At 41.6% G+C, this 17953-nt stretch overlaps 1 protein-coding gene across 2 annotated transcripts in view; it reads left to right on the top strand.

The window, feature by feature from the left end:
- Positions 1-17953, top strand: part of fancd2 (FA complementation group D2) — a 178429-nt gene that overhangs the window by 126928 nt on the left and 33548 nt on the right. For both annotated transcript variants that reach the window (XM_063067563.1, XM_063067564.1), the window contains 3 exons: positions 3090-3208; positions 7517-7627; positions 16010-16134. In XM_063067563.1, the coding sequence (XP_062923633.1) occupies positions 3090-3208; positions 7517-7627; positions 16010-16134 (355 nt within the window). The remainder of the gene's footprint in view (positions 1-3089; positions 3209-7516; positions 7628-16009; positions 16135-17953) is intronic.

The raw sequence follows: 17953 nt of genomic DNA, 5'->3' as shown, positions 1-17953 counted from the left end.
CTGAAGTCAACATAGGCCCCTTGGAAGAGAGAAGGGGAAATTGATATTGGGTGATAAAGAAATGGCTGAGGCATTGAACGCCTATTTTGTGTCAGTCTTCATGGTGGAGGACATGTCTAATATGCCAAAGAGTGATGTTATGAACTAAATGGGAGGTGAGGACCTCGATAAAAATCATTGTCACTAAAGAGATAGTGATGAGCAAACTAGAGGGCCTGAAGGTAGATAAGTCCCATGATCCTGATGGGATGCATCCCAGGGTGCTGAGGGAATTGGCAGAGGTTATAGTAGATGCCTTAGTAATCATTTACCAAAATTCTCTAGACTCTGGGCAGGTTCCGGCGGATTGGAAGACAGCAAATGTCACGCCACTTTTTAAAAAAGGATGTAGGCAAAAGACAGGCAACTATAGGCCAGTTAGCCTAACATCTGTAGTTGGGAAAATGCTTGAAGCTGTCATTAAGGAAGAAATAGTGAAACATTTAGAAAGGAGTGGTTCCATTAGACAGACACAGCATGGATTCAGAAAGGGCAGGTCCTGTTTGACAAACTTACTGGAGTTCTTTGAGGATATAATGAGTGCAGTGGATAGAGGGGAATGGGTGGATGTCATATACTTGGATTTCCAGAAGGTGTTTAGTAAGGTGCCGCACAAGAGACTTATAAATAAGATACGGATGCATGGAGTCAGAGGAAGTGTATTGGCATAGATAGTGGATTGGTTAACCAATCGAGAGTTGGTGTACAGGTGTCCCCCGCTTTACAAACGCTTGCTTTACGCCACTTCACTTTTACAAAAGACCTACAATTAGTACCTGTTTTTGCTAACCGAAAGAGGATTTTCGCTTTTATGAAAAAAGATGCCCACTTTAAACTTGTGTTTACCCTGAAAAAGACTACCATGACCGTGAAGCCTTGAAGCAGGTGTATGCATGTACATGCGGATTTTTTTCCCGCAAATCGGTTTTGGCTAAATCTTCCCGATTCTGTTAAGTGATACTACATTGTACATACATTACTTCTACTTTAATGCAAGCTGTGTATTTAACGTATCATTCCTGCTTTTACTATATGTTAGTGTTATTTTAGGTTTTATGTGCTATTTGGTATGATATGACAGGTTATTTTTTGGGTCTGAGAACACTCAAAAATTTTCCCATATAAGTGAATGGTAATTGCTTCTTCACTTTATGCCATTTTGGTTTACGAACGGTTTCATAAGAATGCTCTACCTTCGGATAGCAGGGGAAACCTGTATATGGGTGTTTCTCCGGATGGCAGTCTGTGGTGAGTGGGGTGCCGCAGGGGTCGGTGCTGGGCCCGCAGATGTTTACCATTTACATTGATGATTTGGAAGAGGGGACTGAGTGTAGTGTAGTAAAATTTGCTGATGACACTAAACTGAGTGGAAAAGCAAATTGTACAGAGGATGTGGAGAATCTGCGGAGGATTATAGATAGGTTAAGTGAGTAGGCCAAGGTCTGGCAGATGAAATACAATGTTGGTAAATGCGAGATCATCCACTTTGGAAGGAATAATGAAGAGCAGATTATTATTTAAATGGTGAAAGATTGCAGTATGCTGTTGTGCAGAGGGACTTGGGAGTGCTTGTTCATGAATCTCAAAAAGTTGGCTTGCAAGTACAACAGCTTATTAATAAGGCAAATGGAATGTTGACCTTCATTGCTAGATGGTTTGAATTCAAGAGCAGGGAGGTCATGCTGCAACTATACAGGGTACTGGTGAGGCCGCACCTGGAGTACTGTATGCATTTCTGGTCACCATACTTGAGGAAGGATATACTGGCTTTGGAGGCAGTGCAGAGGAGGTTCACCAGGTTAATTCCAGAGATGAAGGGGTTAACCTATGAGGAGAGATTGAGTCGTCTGGGACTATACTCTCTGGAATTCAGAAGAATGAGAGGGGATCTTATAGAAACATACAAAATTTTGAAAGGGATAGATAAGATGGAAGCAGGAAAGTTGTTTCCATTGGTAGGTGAGACTAGAACTCGGGGACATTGCCTCAAGATTCAGGGGAGAAGATTTAGGACGGAGATGAGGAGAAACTGTTTTTCCCAGAGAGTGATGAATCTGTGGAATTCTCTGCCCAGGGAAGTAGTTGAGGCTTCTTCACTAAATATATTTAAGATACAGTTAGATAGATTTTTTACATAGTAGGGGAATTAAGGGTTATGGGGAAAAGGCAGGTAGATGGAGCTGAGTTTACGAACAGATCAGCCATGATCTTATTGAATGGTGGGGCAGGCTCGATGGGCCGGATGGCCTACTCTTGCTCCTATTTCTTATGTTCTTATGTTCTTATCTAGTCCTTTTACAGTATGGGAATCCCTGTCAATATATGGAATCACCTACTATAACAACCTAATGTTTCTAGCAGCAGTCTGTGATCCCTCTGCAAACTTCTTCCACTATATTTCTCGGAAGTTTTATGTTCTGTAATTAACATGTTCATACCTTTCTTATTTCTCAGTTCCACCTATAACGGCCTACTAGACGAGTGTTTCAGTCTATCCTGACTGAGCACTGCCGTGATAATTTCCCTGACTAGCAACATCACCGCTCCTTTAATCCATCCTGCTCTGTTGCATCTAAAATAATGGAACCCTTGTGGTTCCTGGAGTTAATAAGCATCTACTGCCTAGGCTCAATCCCAACATGAATTGTTGTTGAGAAATGAATGGTGAATGCTGGGGTATTGAAAGCACAGCACCATCCTTACCCTCTGCTTGCTACATTCTAATTATGCATTAGAAAGTAATGCTGCTCCAGGAAAAATCTATGTGCACCATTGAAAATGAATCTGAAGGTAGAATATGGTGGCATACATACTTAGATAATAAATTTCTTTTGAACTTTGAACTTTAAAAGTACAAAATTAATAGCTTACTTGGTTCTGAATCAACAAGCCATGAACTCCCACATAGGAACCTATTAATTCTACCTGATTAATTAATTTATAAAGCTTAAGTGAATATGTAAAGTCATTGTTCTGACTTTTCTTTGCAGTGCCTTTTAGTAGAGATCAACGTTATTGCATTATAATTAGCCACTGCTTCTGCTGTGCAGGTGATGATGGCTGAGAACAATGGTGTGGTGGACGTTCTGGGATCAGATGTAAAAGAGTATCAGAGGATGGCCACGTGCTATCAACTACTACTTCAGATCTTGAATACTTTCTTTGCTTGGTGGGTACAAAGTGTGTAACAGTGTGTGAATTATGAATGATATTGAAAGGAATTGATAGCTTGTGTTGTGCAAGTGAAATAAATGGATCCTACAAGGTATTTAATAAAATTCTTTTAGTAGTAGCAATTAGTTGTCCCTTTCCAGTAGATCAACATGACTGAATGATGGCCAGTGCTAGAGATGTGAGGGATAGATAGATAGAGAGGGGGATAGGGAGAGGGAATAGAAACTGATCCTTTGGCCTGTTGAGTACCTTCCAAACAACAAGGGTGGGACTTTATTCCTTGGAAAGTAAGAGACTGAGGAGTATAAAATCATGAAGGATATAGATAAATACAGTGGAGCTAGAAAGTTTGTGAACCCTGTAGAATTTTTTCTATTTCTGCATAACTATGACCTAAAATATGATGAGATCGTCATGCAAGTCCTAAAACTAGATAAAGAGAACCCAATTAAATAAATAACACAAAAAACTTTATACTTGTTCATTTATTTATTGGGAAAAATGATCCAATATTAGATGTGTATGTTCGAATAAGTATGTGAACCTTTGCTTTCAGTAACTGGTGTTACCCCTTTGTACATAATCACTTAAACGAAACGTTTCCGGTAGCTGTTGATCAGTTCTGCACATTGGCTTGAAGGAATTTTAGGCCATTCTTCCTTATAAAACTGCTTCAGTTCTGGGATGTTGGTGGGCTTCCGTGCATAAACTGTTTGCTTCAGGTCCTTCCACAACATTTCTATAGGATTAAGGTCAGGGCTTTGACTTGGCCATTCCAAAACACAAATTTTCTTCTTTTTAAACCATTCTGTCGATTTACTTTTGTCTGTTGGATCATTATCTTGTTGTATTATCCAACTTCTGTTAAGCTTCAGGTGACAGACTGATACCCTGACATTCCCCTGTAAAATGTCTTGATACAATTTTGAATTCATTGTTCCCTCAACGATTGCAAGCTGTCCAGGTCCTGAGATAGCAAACCAGCCCGAAACAATGATGTTCCTTCCACCATGCTTCACAGTTGGAATGTGGTTTTGATGTTGGTGTGCAGTGCCCTTTTCCTTCCAAACATAGCAATGTGCATTTCTGCCGAGAACTTCAACTTTTTCTCATCTGTCACAGAACATTGTCCCAGAAGCATTGTAGAACATCCAGGTGATCATTTGCAAACTTGAAATATGTGGCAGTTTACATATTTATTTATTATTTTGGAAAACAGTGATTTCCTCTGTGGTGTCCTTCCATGAACATTATTCTTGTTCAGTGTTTTTCTTATAGTGGACACATGAACAGAGACTTTAGCAAAGTTCTAGAGATTTCTGCAGGTCTTTTGCTGTTACGCTTAGGTTCTTTTTCACCTCCTTCAGCACTGCATGTCATGCTCTTGGTGTGATCTTTGCAGGATGCCCACTCCTAGGGAGAGTAGCAACAGTACTGAGTTTCCTCCCTGTGTAGGCTATTTCCCTTACTGTGGACTGATGAACACTTGGGCCTTTAGAAATGCTTTTGTAGCCTTTTTCAGCTTCATGTGTCTCTACAATTCTTCTTCTAAGGTCCTCTGAAAGTTGTTTTCATCGAGGCATGGTGCACATAAACAGATATTTCTTGAAGAGCAGGCTCTGTCAGTAACCTGACTTTGTGTGTCTTTTTTAATAGGGCAGAGCATCTCTACAACCCACACCTCCAATCGCATCTCACTGATTGGAACACCTGACTCCAAATAGCTTTTGTAGAAGGCATTACCCCAGAGGTTCACAAACTTTTTCTAACAAATACATGTAATATTGGATCATTTTTCCCAATAAATAAATGAACAAGTATAATGTTTTTTTGTATTATTTATTTCATTGGGTTCTCTTTATCTAGTTTTAGGACTCGCACGAAGATTTAATCACATTTTAGGTCACATTTATGCAGAAATAGAGAAAATTCTACATGGTTCACAGAATTTCTAGCACCAGTGTAGCCATTTTCACAAGAAAGGGGAATTTAAAACTGGAGAGCATAGGTCATAGACAATAAGACATAGGAGCAGAAGTAACCCATTTAGACCATGGACTCTGCTCTACCATTTGATCATGGCTGTCATTTTCCCTCTAAGCCCCATTCTCCTGCCTTCTCCCCATAACCTTTGATGCCCTTACTAATCAAGAACCTAAATATACTTGCTTTAAATATACCCAGTGATGTGGCCTCCGCCACCCTCTGTGTGAATGCATTCCACAGATTCAATACACTCTGGCAAAAGAAATTCCCCCTCATCTCCATCCTAAAGGGATGTCATTCTATTCTGAGGCTGTGCTCTCTGGTCCTAGACTCCCCTGCTATTGGAAGCATCCTCTCCACATTCACTCTTTCTAGGCCTTTTAATATTTGTTAGTCTCAATCAGATTCCTCTTGCATTCTTCTAAACTCCAGAGAGTACAGGCCCTCAACCATTTTATGTTCCTCAAATGTTAATCACAAGAATAATCTTATGAACAACCTCTGGATCCTCTCCAATACTTGCATATCCTTCCTTAGATATGGGGCCCAAAACTGCTCAAAATATGCCATGTGGTCTGATTAATGTTTCAGCATTGCATCCTTGCTTACTACTGACTCAGTCTGCAAGTTAACCTTTAGGGAATCTGAAAGGTTAAATCCATAGGTTTAAAGTGAGAGGTGAAAGATTTTAAAAGGGCCTGAGGGTCAACTTCTTGAAGCAAAGTATAGTGTTAGAAGATAGTATTCATATGGAACGAGCTGCCAGGGGAAACGGCTGAGGCAGGTACAACATTGAAAATAGATTTGGGTAAGAATGTGGATAGGAAAGATTCAGTTGGACATAGGCCAAATGTGGACAAGTGGACTTAGCTGTGGTCAGCAATGACAAGTTGGGCCAAAGGGCATGTTTCAATGCTGTATTACTCTGACTCTTAACCATTTACAGTAATAATTTTAACCCTTCATCATATGTAGAAAGAACATCACAGCTCTGTCATTCACTCTTTGGGCAACTCTTCTGTTTTCATGGATGTTTTCAAAGAAAAAGAATTTCAGGATATATATTGTATATATTTCTCTGATATTAAATGGAACTATTGAACCATCAAACAGGCCCTTCAACCCACAATGTTGTGCTGAACCAATTAAATTAGTAGTCAAATGGCCAGCTAAACTAATCCGACACAATTCCTACTTCTGGCTACACAATGTCCGTATCCTTCTGTTTTCCTCAAATTCATGTGCCTGTCTAAACTCCCTTAAAAGTCCTAATGTACCTGCCTCTACCGCCACCCCACGCAGTGCATTCCAGGCACCCAGCTGTGTGTAAAAAAAAAAAAAAAGTTTGCTCCACACATTCCTTTGAAATTACCCTCTTTCACTTTAAATGCATGCTGTCTGATATTAGATATTTCAACCCTGGGAAAAAGATATGGTCTGTCTGTTCTATCTATGTCTTTCATAATCTTATAAACTACTGTCAGATCTCCCCTCAGTCTCCACCTCTTCAGAGAATATAACCCAAATTTGTCCAATCCCTCGTTATATCACATGCCCTCTAATCCAGGCAGCATCCTGGTAAATATGGTCTGCACCCTCTGCTCCTATAATGGAGTGATCAGAACTTTATGCACTACTCCAGATGTGACCCAGTTAAAGTTCTGTAAAGCTGCACATAACTTCCTGACAGTTGAACTCTGGCTCGACAATAAAGGCGATCCCGCCATATATTTTAAATGTCCTGTCAACCTGCTCTTTCAGGGAGCTATGAACTTGGACTCCAAGATCCATCTGTTCATCAACACTGTTGGGGGTCTTACCCTTAATAGTATATTGCTTACGTTTGTTCTAGCAAGGTGCAACACTTCACAGTTGGCTGGATTAAACTACATCAACTATCTTCATCAAATTTCTCCAGATTCGACCAATCTGCACACTAGTAGCAATTTATGGAGGCCAGTCAGCCTACCAGCCTGCAGATTGTGATGTGTGGGGGAAAAAAACCTGAAAGACCAGGAGCAAACCCCACACGGATGCCATTTCAACCTGGGTTTCTGGTGCTGGTGAGGCAGTAGCTGTGGTTTTGCCACAATACCAGTAGATGTCGTTTTCCATTATACAAGATAGTCAAGGGACTACAGTAACCCAAAGAGATTTATTTTGATTGTGGAAGACTTAGTCCCTGCATATGCAGAGAAGATGGTGTTTCCACAATAAGGTAATGTTAAAATGATTTATTTTCTCACTGGAATAGTATTAGGAGTGGTAAGATTTAGTGGCATATCAACAGAATTGGTGTTTAATTTTTAACTCCCAGGTGTGGCTTTGTCCAGAATGAAAACCGTAAACTGCTAAAGTCAGCTCTTGGCGTCCTAGCAAACAGACTTAAAGCAGGAGAAGGTGAACTGGAAATGGAAGATCTCTTCAGGTATACTAAAGAATTTCTTATTTTTCAAAATTGCAGCGTGGAACAGAGTTAGAGAAAGGAACAGTGCATCCTCAGTGATACCTGGTCATTATTTTTCGTGTTCAGCTTTATACATAAAATAACAAAAATGTGCAGCTGAAACAAAGCAATTAACATAGAAATCCCCATTCCGACGTGTTGGCCCATGGCCTCGTCTACTGCCACAATGAGGCCATTCGCAGGTTTGAGGAGCAACACTTCATAATTTCGGGTAGCCACCAAAAAACATTAATTTCTCTAACTTCCTGTAATTTCCTCCCTATTATCTCTTCTTCCATTAGCCACTCTGACTCCCCCTTGCCTCTTTTCTTCTCCTTGCCTGTACTAGTGCCCCTCTTCCTTCCCTTTCTCCCATTGTTAATTCTCCTTTCCTATTAGATTCCTTCTTCAGTCATTTACTTTTCCACCTATCACCTCCCACCTTCTCACTTCAGGCCTCCCTCCTCCCCCCCCCCCTTTCCCCTCACCTGTCTTCACCTACTGTATCACCTTCTAGCTTGGAACTACTTACCCTCCCACTAGCTTATTCTGGCTTCTTTCCCCTTCCTTTCCAGATCTGATGAATGTTCTCAGCCCCAAATATCGACTGTTTATTTCTTTCCATAAATACTATAAGAGCTCCTCCAGCATTTTGAATTATGTAACTCGATTTTCCAATATCTGCAGAGTCTCTGATTTCATCAGAGAGGTTCCTTTCTTAAACAGGGTTTATAGGAGATGGGACCGCTGGAGCGGTTTGAGGAGGAATTTCCAGTGTTTTAGGCTTGGCCAGCTATAGAACAATGAAGAAAAGTGGGGGGAGGGGTTGTACTAAAGGCAAGAACATTCAGAGGGATATTATTGTAATATCTTGAGAGAGAGGAAAATTGCAAAAAAAAAGGCATGGGGACTTGAAGATGAGAATTTAATTTTAAAGGAACTTTGGGATGGTTTCAATAAGCTGAATATAATGGGATCTCAGGACTCTTTTTGCAGGATTGAGTAAATACAATGACAGCTTTAAACTCTTATCATGATAATTCCACATTCTGCTGTCATGGAGTTGCAACACTGTACTCAAAGTTTATATGAAAACCGTGGGTTTGCAGTTAAGATTTTCTACCAATTAATTTCTGGAAATGCACAAGGCTGATAGGTGATAGTGCCAGAATGTGTGATGACTCCTTTATTTAAATCTTCTCTGCTCATGCAGTTGAGTCAGTAGTGAGGAAGGCAAATGCAATGTTAGCATTCATTTTGAGAGGAATAGAAAAGTAAGGATGTCATGCTGAGGCTTTATAAAGCACTGGAGAGGCCTCACTCAGGGTATTGTGAGCAGTTTTGAGTCCATTTATCTAAGAAAGGATGTGCTGGCATTGGAGAGGATCCAAAGAAAGTTCACAGGAGTGATTCTGAGAGTGAAAGGCTTATCATATGAGGAGCGATTGAATGTTCTGGGACTGTACTCACTGGAATTTAGTAGAATGGAGGGGGGGGGGGTCTCATTGAAATCTATCGAACGTTGAAAGGCCTAGATAGAGTGGATGTAGAGAGGATGTTTCCTGTAGTGGGAAAATCTAGGAGCAGAGGGCACAGCCTCAGAATAGGGGGACATCCATTTAGAACAGAGATGAGGAGGAATTTCTTTAGCCAGAGGATGGTGAATCTGTGGAATTCGTTGCCACAGGCTGCTGTGGAGGCTAGGTCATTGGATGTATTTAAGGTGGAGGCTGATAGGTTCTTGATCAGTCAGGATGTGAAAGGTTATGGGGGAATGGGGCTGAGAGAGAAATAGATCATCCATGATGAAACGGTGGAGCAGATTTAATAGGCCGAATGGCCTAATTTTGCTCCTAGGTCTTATGGTCTTATGTGCTGAGGCAGCTCACTCACAAGTGTCATCGTGTGTCCAGTGCCAACATAGCATGTCCACAACTTAATAACTCAGATGGAAGTCGGAATGTAGGAGGAAATCAGAGCACTCAGAGGAAACCTACAGAGTCACAGAGAGATTGAGCAGATTCCTTACAGACAGCAGTGTGACTTGAACCCTGATTGCTGGAACTTTAAATTGTTTTGGCTTTGAAGGGCATATGGTATAATCCAGGAAATTATAGGCTGGCAACACACTAACGCAGCAGGCCAGGCAGCATCTCTAGGAAGAGGTACAGTTGACGTTTCAGGCTGAGACCCTTTGTCAGGACTAACTGAAAGAAGAGCTAGTAAGACATTGGAAAGGGGGAGGGGGAGATCCGAAATGATAGGAGAAGACAGGAGGGGGAGGGATGGAGCCAAGAGCTGGACAGGTGATTGGCAAAAGGGATATGAGAGGATCATGGGATGGGAGGCCTGGGGAGAAAGAAACGGGGGGGGGAGCCCAGAGGATGGGCAAAGTGTATAGTGGGAGGGACAGAGGGAGAAAAAGGAGAGAGAGAAAAAAAAATTAATAATAATAAAAGTTGAATAAATAACGGATGGGGTACGAAGGGGAGGTGGGGCATTAACGGAAGTTAAAGAAGTCAATGTTCATGCCATCAGGTTGGAGGCTACCCAGACTAAATCCCTTTGTACCCCATCTGTTATTTATTTATTTATTTATTTATTCATTCATTTCCCCCTCTTCCCCCGCCTCTCCCTCTTCCCCCCTCTTCCCCCCTCTTCCCCCCTCTTCCCCCCTCTTCCCCCCTCTTCCCCCCCTCTTCCCCCCTCTTCCCCCCCTCTTCCCCCCTCTTCCCCCCCCTTCTTCCCCCCCCTTCTTCCCCCCCCTTCCCCCCCCTCTTCCCCCCCCTTCTCCATCTGTCCCTTTCACTATACTCCTTGCCCATCCTCTGGGCTTCCCCCCTCCCTCTCCCATTTTCAAATCTCTTACTATCTTTTCTTTCAGTTAGTCCTGACGAAGGGTCTCGGCCCGAAACGTTGACTGTATCTCTTCCTGGAGATGCTGCCTGGCCTGTTGCGTTCACCAGCAATTTTTATGTATGTTGCTTGAAATTCCAACATCTGCAGATTTCCTCGTGTTTGCGAATTATAGGCTGGTGTGTCTTGTATAAGTGATAGGAAAACTGTTGGCAAATATTCTAAGGAACAGAAGTTATTTGCATTTGAAAAAAAGCATTAGTGATAGCATGACTTTGTTTGGGGAAGGCCCTCTTTCATAAATTTCATTGAATTCAGAAGTCAGAAATAGGAAGGGATCAATCATTGTGCTGGGAGTCGTCTATAGGCCCCCAAATAGCCCTCAGGACACAGAGGAGCAGATAAGCAGGCAGATTTTAGAATGGTGCAGGAAATACAGGGTTGTAGTTATGGGTGATTTCAACTTCCCTCTTATTGACTGGCACCTCCTGACTGCAAGGGGGATAGATGGGGCTGAATTTGTCAGGTGTGTTCAAGAAGGATTCCTGACACAGTATGTGGACCGGCCAATGAGAGGAGAGGCCATACTGAATCTAGTTCTGGGTAATGAACCTGGTCAGGTGGCAGACCTCTTGGTGGGGGAGCATTTTGGTGAGAGTGACCACAACTCCCTTAGCTTCAGCATAGCTATGGAAAAGAATAAAAACAGACAAAATGGGAAAGTGCTTAACACCAGCCCCCTAGGCCTAAGTCGACGTAGTAGCTTAACTGGAGAGGGGCTAACTACGAAGGGATGAGGCAAGAACTAGCGGAAGTAAATTGGAAATAGATGTTCAAGGGTGAAAGCACAGAAGTAACGTGGAGGAAGTTTAGGGACCACTTTTCTGGCTCGGGATAGGCTTGTCCCACTGAGACAAGGAAAAAATGGTAGAAAAAGGGAACCGTGGCTGACGAAACACGTGAGGCAACTCATCAAGAAGAAGAAGGAAGCATATGTTAGATATAAGAAGCAGGAAGGGCTCATGAGAAATATAAGGTGGCCAGGAAGGAGCTTAAGAAAGGACTTAGGAGAAACTGAAGGGGGCATGAGAAGGCCTTAGAATGTAGGATTAAGGAGAACCCCAAGGCATTCTATGCGTATGTGAGGAATAGAAGGATGACAAGAATGAAGGTGGGGCCGCTAAAGGGTAAAGAAGGCAACATGTGCCTGGAGGTTGGGGAGGTCCTAAATGAACACTTTGATTCAGTATTCACAAGTGAAAAGGACCTTGATCAGTGTGAGGTTGAAATAGAACAAGCCTGTGTGCTGGACAATGTGGAAATTAAGGAAGAAGTAGTGTTGGATCTTCTTAAAAACATCAAGATTGTTAAGTCCCCAGGGCTGGACATGATATACCCCAGGTTGCTGTGGGAAGTGAGAGAAGGGTTCGTTGGAGCAGTAGCTATGATCTTTGAATCCTCTTTGGCTGCAGGGGAGGTGCCGGAGGATTGGAGAATGGCAAATGTAGTTCCCTTGTTTAAAAAAGGTAATAGGGAGAATCCTGGGAACTATAGACCGGTGAGTCTGACGTCGGTGGTCTGCAAACTATTGGAAAGGATTCTTAAGGATAGGATCTGTGAGCATTTGGAGAAGTACAGTCTACTCAAGGATAGTCAACATGGCTTTGTGAAGGGAAGGTCGTGCCTCACGAACCTAACTGAGTTTTTTGAAGAGGTAACAAAAGAAATTGATGAGGGAAGGGTGGTAGATGTGGTATACCTGGATTTTAGCAAGGCATTTCACAACGTCCCTCATGAAAGACTAATCCAGAAAGTAATGAGGCATGGGATCAGTGGGACCTTGGCTGTTTGGATAAAAAATTGGCTTACAGGAAGAAAGCAGAGGGTAGTAGTGGAAGGAAAGTATTCTGCCTGGAGGTCGGTGACTAGTGGAGTGCCACAAGGATCTGTCCTGGGACCCCTGCTCTTTGTGATTTTCATAAATGACTTGGATGAAGAAGCGGAAGGGTGGGTGAGTAAGTTTGTGGATGACACGAAGATTGGAGGAGTTGTGGATGGAGCTGTAGGTTGTCAAAAGTTACAAGAGGATATAGACAGGATGCAGAGTTGGGCAGAAAAGTGGCAGATGGAGTTCAATCCTGATAACTGTGAGGTGATGCATTTTGGAAGGACAAACCAGAAGGCTGAGCACAGGGTTAATGGTCTGTTACTTAAGAGTGTGGATGAACAGAGGGTCCTTGAGGTTCAAATCGATACATTCCTCAAGGTTGCTGCACAGGTTGATAGGATAGTTAAGAAGGCCTATGGGATGCTAGGCTTCATTAATAGGAGGACTGAGTTCAAGAGTAGAGAGGTCATGTTGCAACTCTATAAATCTCTGGTGAGATGACACAGAGTATTGTGTTCAGTTCTGGTCACCTCATTATAGGAAGGACGTGGAAGCTATGGAGAGGGTGCATAGGAGATTACCAGGATGTTGCCTGGATTGGAAAACAAGTCTTATGAGGCAAGGTTAGCAGAGGACTTTTCTCTTTGGAGTGTAGAAGGATGAGAGGGGACTTGATAGAGGTCTACAAGATTATGAGAGGCATAGATAGGGTGGATAGCTAGTACCTGTTTCCCAGGGCATGAATAGCAGACACCAGAGGGCATATGTACAAAGTTAAGGGAAGGAAATTTAGGGGAGACATCGGGGTAAGTTTTTTTACACAGAGGGTTGTGGGTGCCTGGAATGACTTGCCAGGGATGGTGGTGGAGACTAAAACATTAGGGGTATTTAACAGCCTCTTGGACAGGCACATGGATGAAAGAAAAATAGAGGGTTACGGGGTAGTGTGGGTTGAATACTTTTTTTTAAAGGAATATAGGGGTCGGCACAACATCGAGGGCCGAAGGGCCTATACTGTGCTGTAGTATTCTAGTGTCTAGACTTTTTTGAGGACGTATCAAAAAGAATGATGAGAGTAGAGTAATGAATGTTGTCTACATGGACTTTAGTAAAGCTTTTGACAAAGTCCTTCATTGCAGGCTGATCCAGAAGATTAAGGCACATCACAGTAAGTTGGTAAATTGGAACCAAAATTAGCTTGGTCATAGAAGACAAGAGGGAGGTAGTGGAGGGGTGTTTTTCTGATCGGAGGTGCAATGACTAGTTGTGTTCTACTGCAACCTTTCTTGCTTAAAGTATATATAAATGAACTGGATAAAGATGTAGATGGTCTGATTTATAAGGTTGCAGAAGACAAGAAAATTGATGGAGTTGTGGGTAGTGGGGAAAGTTGTCATAGAATACAGCAGGATCGATTGGAAAATGTAGGTAGAACATGTCAGATGGAATTCAAGTCAGATAACTGTGAGGAGGTGCATTTTTGGGTTCAAATGCAAAAGGAAAGTAAATGGTAGGGCCCTGAGGGCCATTAATCTACAGTGGGATGTCCTAGAGCAAGTCTACATGTCACTGAAAGTGGGATCTCTTAGATGCATGTGGATAGCTTGGTAAAGAAGGCACGTGGTAGATGTGCCCTCATCAGTCAGGGCACTGAGTATAAAAGTTAGCCAGTTGGGTTATAGCTGTATGAAACCTCTGCCTAGGACACAAGTGAAATATTCTATGTAGTTCTAGCTGCCACACTATAGGAGGCATACAAAGATTTTGCAGAGGATGCAAAGAGGTTCATCAGAATTTGTATTAGCTATGAGGGGTTGGATTGTTTTCTCTGAGGCATGGGAGACTAAGGGGCAACCTCATAAAGTATATGAAATTTATAAGAAACTTAGATAAATTAGATAGTCATCTTCTGAGGGTATCAACGACTCGAAGGCTTACTTTTAAGATGAGAAGGAGAAAGTTAAAAGGAGGTGTGCACAATTTTTTTTCTCGGAGTTGTAGGTGCCTAGTATACACTGCCTTGAGAAGTGGTGGAAGCAGATACGATAGCAATGTCTAACAGGTATTTAGGCAGATACATGAACAGGTTGGAAATAGAAGGATACAGACCACATGCAGGCAGATGGGATTAGTTCCATTGGCACCTTGCTCAGTGCACACGATGAACTGAAGGACCTATTCCTGTGCTGTATTGTTCTAAGAATGGACCTCCATGCTACTTAATTCATTAATCCACAGTTTCATTTTACATAATTTTTAATCTTATTGCTGACAAGAAACTAGCTAGTTTCTTTTTTTGTGCCCATTAAGGTTACTTGTTTCACTACTGTACTTTATTGAGATCTTCATGTTAGTTAATGATACAGATAACTTATTTAAATCACCGATGATAATTTGAGAGTGAGTTGATGATTTTTTTTTTAAGCTGAAAATAAAAAGTCAGTATTAATGAAAGTGTCACTATTGAAAAGTGCTATTAAAACCCTCACAGAAAATCTGCAGATGCTGGAAATCCAAGCAACATTAGAAATAGGAGCAGGAGTCGGCCATCTGGCCCGTCGAGCCTGCTCTGCCATTCAATAAGATCATGGCTGATCTGACCATGGACTCATCTCCACCTACCTACTCTTTCCTCATAACCCTTAATTCCTCTATTATGTAAAAATCTATCCAACCTTGTCTTAACTGTATTTATCGAGGTAGCTTCCACTATTTCATTTGGGAGAGAATTCCACAGATTTACCACTCTTTGGGAAAAGCAGTTCCTCCTCATTTCTGTCCTAAATTTACTCCCCTGAATCTTGAGGCTATGTCCCCCACCCCCAGTTCTAGTCTCACCTACCAGTAGAAACAACTTTTCTGCCTCTATCTTATCTATGCTTTTCATAATTTTATATGTTTCTATAAGATCTCTCATCTTTCTGAATTCCAGCAAGTATAGTCCCAGGCAACTTAATCTCTCCACACCACCCCCTCATCTCTGGAATCAACCTGGTGAATCTCCTCTACACCGCCTCCAAAGTCAGTATATCCTTCCTCAAATAGGGAGACCAGAACTGCACGCAATACCCTAGATGCAGCCTCATACAGTTGCAGCATAACCTCCCTGCTGTTAAGCTACCACGTATGCATTCTCCCGAATGGTAAGTTTCACCTTTCACCTTGTTTCTTCCTCCCCTTCCCCCACTTTTTTACTCTGATCCCTCATCTTCTTTTTTCTCCAGCCCTGATGAAAAGTCTCAGCCGAAAACATTGACTGGAGGAACTCAGTACTTTGTATGTGTTGCTATTAAAACCCTGCTGGTTAACTTGTTTTGGGAAGGAAATTGGTCTCCCTTGACAAATTACACCTTAATATGGTTAATTTTCATCTGTCTTTGAAATCGGTCAGCAAGTACTCAAATATTTTCTTCCCATTTTCTGACTATTTATTGTAAGGATGGGCATTAGAGATTGCAGATTTTTTTCCCTCTTTTTACCTACTTTTGTCACCAGAGCAGTTCTCTTAATGTTCCAATATTTTTTTTTTGGAGAGTACAAAGCAAGTGAAATTTTCATTTAGTCTGTTTGGAAAATGCAGTCTGGTGTAGTTTATAAAATGTTATCTCCATTCACTATAGGCAGACTTTCCACTATCTGCAGAACTTCCAAACCACTATACCCAGCTGTGCCTCAGCAGTGACTCTTACCCAGCTGCTCATTGTCATATCAAGATCTTTAGACAACCAGTACAAGGAGAAAATAGGTTTGTCTTGATTCTTTTATTTTTACTGTTATGTTTACAATTTGAGTTGGGAATTGAGAAAGACACAAGATTGTTTATGATCATTCTTTAGTACACAAGTCTAAAGGAGAATGAAGTGATTGTGACTCCAATTGTGCAGCATAAAAAAAACAATAAGCATAAAGAACACAATACAAAATTTTTTAAAAACACAAATAATAAATATAAAAGCAATCCTATAAAACACAATGTACAAGTGTCTGTTATGATGTAGACAATGTACATAAAGTGGTATTAGGTGACATGTATGTAGTGGTGGTGGGGTGGATTAACTGGGGAGATGTTGTTCAACCTGACAACTTAGTGGGAATGACTGTTTTTGAGTCTGGTGGTCCTGACGTGGATGCTGCATAGCCTCTTCCCTGATGGGAGTGGGATTCTTCTTTATATTGCTGACCTTTCTCCAACACCTTTCTGTATATATGTTCTTGATGGCGGATTTAACTACCCGTCGTAGCACCCTCCTGTCCGTCGTAGTACAGTTTGCATACCATACAATGATACAACATGTTAGGATGTTCTCAACTGTGCATCTGTAGAAGGTCATGAGTCCATCTTTCTCCAGCCCGCTCAGAAGTAGAGGCATTGGTGAGCTTTCTTGACTGTGGAGAATGTCTTAAGGTAACACAGACTTGTTGGAAGGCTAATATAGGAAGAAGACATATGGAATTTTTTTTTGAACTAAGCATAATCTTTGATCTGTTGTAAATGCCACTTTGAATTTGTGGGTCGACACATAAAAAGGAATGGATTTTTTAAATTTGGTATGGACCAGCTTCAGAGCTGTTTACCTTGATTCATTCATTCACCAAGATTTGAAGTTTGGAAGCTGCTGTTTCACAATAAAAGTAGTCTGCTTTGATACAGAACCTTTCACATAATTTTCAACAATCCCTTCATCGGGATCATTATTTGTCTATCTTTTATTTAGAGATACATTGCAGAATAAGTCTTCTAGTCCTTCGAGATGCACTGCCCAGCAACCCACGGTTTAGCCCTAACCTAATCAAGGGATAATTTATAGTGACCAATTGACCTACTAACTGTAATGCCTCTTTACTGTGGGAGGAAATCAGAGCATCCAGAGGAAATCCACACATTCCGTGGGAAGGACTTTACAGATGACATCAGAATTGAACTCTGATGTCCGAGCTGTAATAGCATTGTACTAACCACTATGCTACATTTGATTTCCAAATGTAAATACAGAAAATGCAGGATGTACACATCTGTGGAGAAAGAAACAGAGTTAATATCCCAGACTGCTGATCTTTTGTTGGAAACTTGGTCAGAGATAGAGATTAATGCTACAGAGGAGAGAATGGCTTAAAGAATGAATTCTGAAGTTCAAGAACCAGGTATTTGAAGGCAAGGGACCAATAGTAAAGTGATTATAGTGTAAGACAAGGATGAAGTTGGAGGAGTGCAGATTTCTTGGAGCATCAGAGCGTTATGGTAGAATTTTTAGAGGAAGAATACTAATATGCAACATCGCTCTTTCAATTAATTTTGCTTCTTTCCATTAGATAATGTCTGTCTTTCGTTGTATCTTACATTTACAGTTTCAGTACGACTTGAATGACACATAACTTGCAAGGTAACATGTCTGAGTGACCTGTGTCCTGTCGCACTCACCTCAATAATAAGCAAATGCTTTGAGAGGCTGGTCGAGGACTACATCTGCAACTTGCTGCCACCCACACTGGACCCCTACAATTCACCTACTGACACAACCGACCGACAGATGACACAATAGTCACGGCTCTACACACTGTCCTTA

This window comes from Mobula hypostoma, chromosome 15, assembly GCF_963921235.1.
Source record: "Mobula hypostoma chromosome 15, sMobHyp1.1, whole genome shotgun sequence".
Lineage (NCBI taxonomy): Eukaryota > Metazoa > Chordata > Chondrichthyes > Myliobatiformes > Myliobatidae > Mobula > Mobula hypostoma.
The sequence above is the reverse complement of the archived record's forward strand: the minus strand, read 5'-3'. Positions and strand labels throughout refer to the sequence as shown.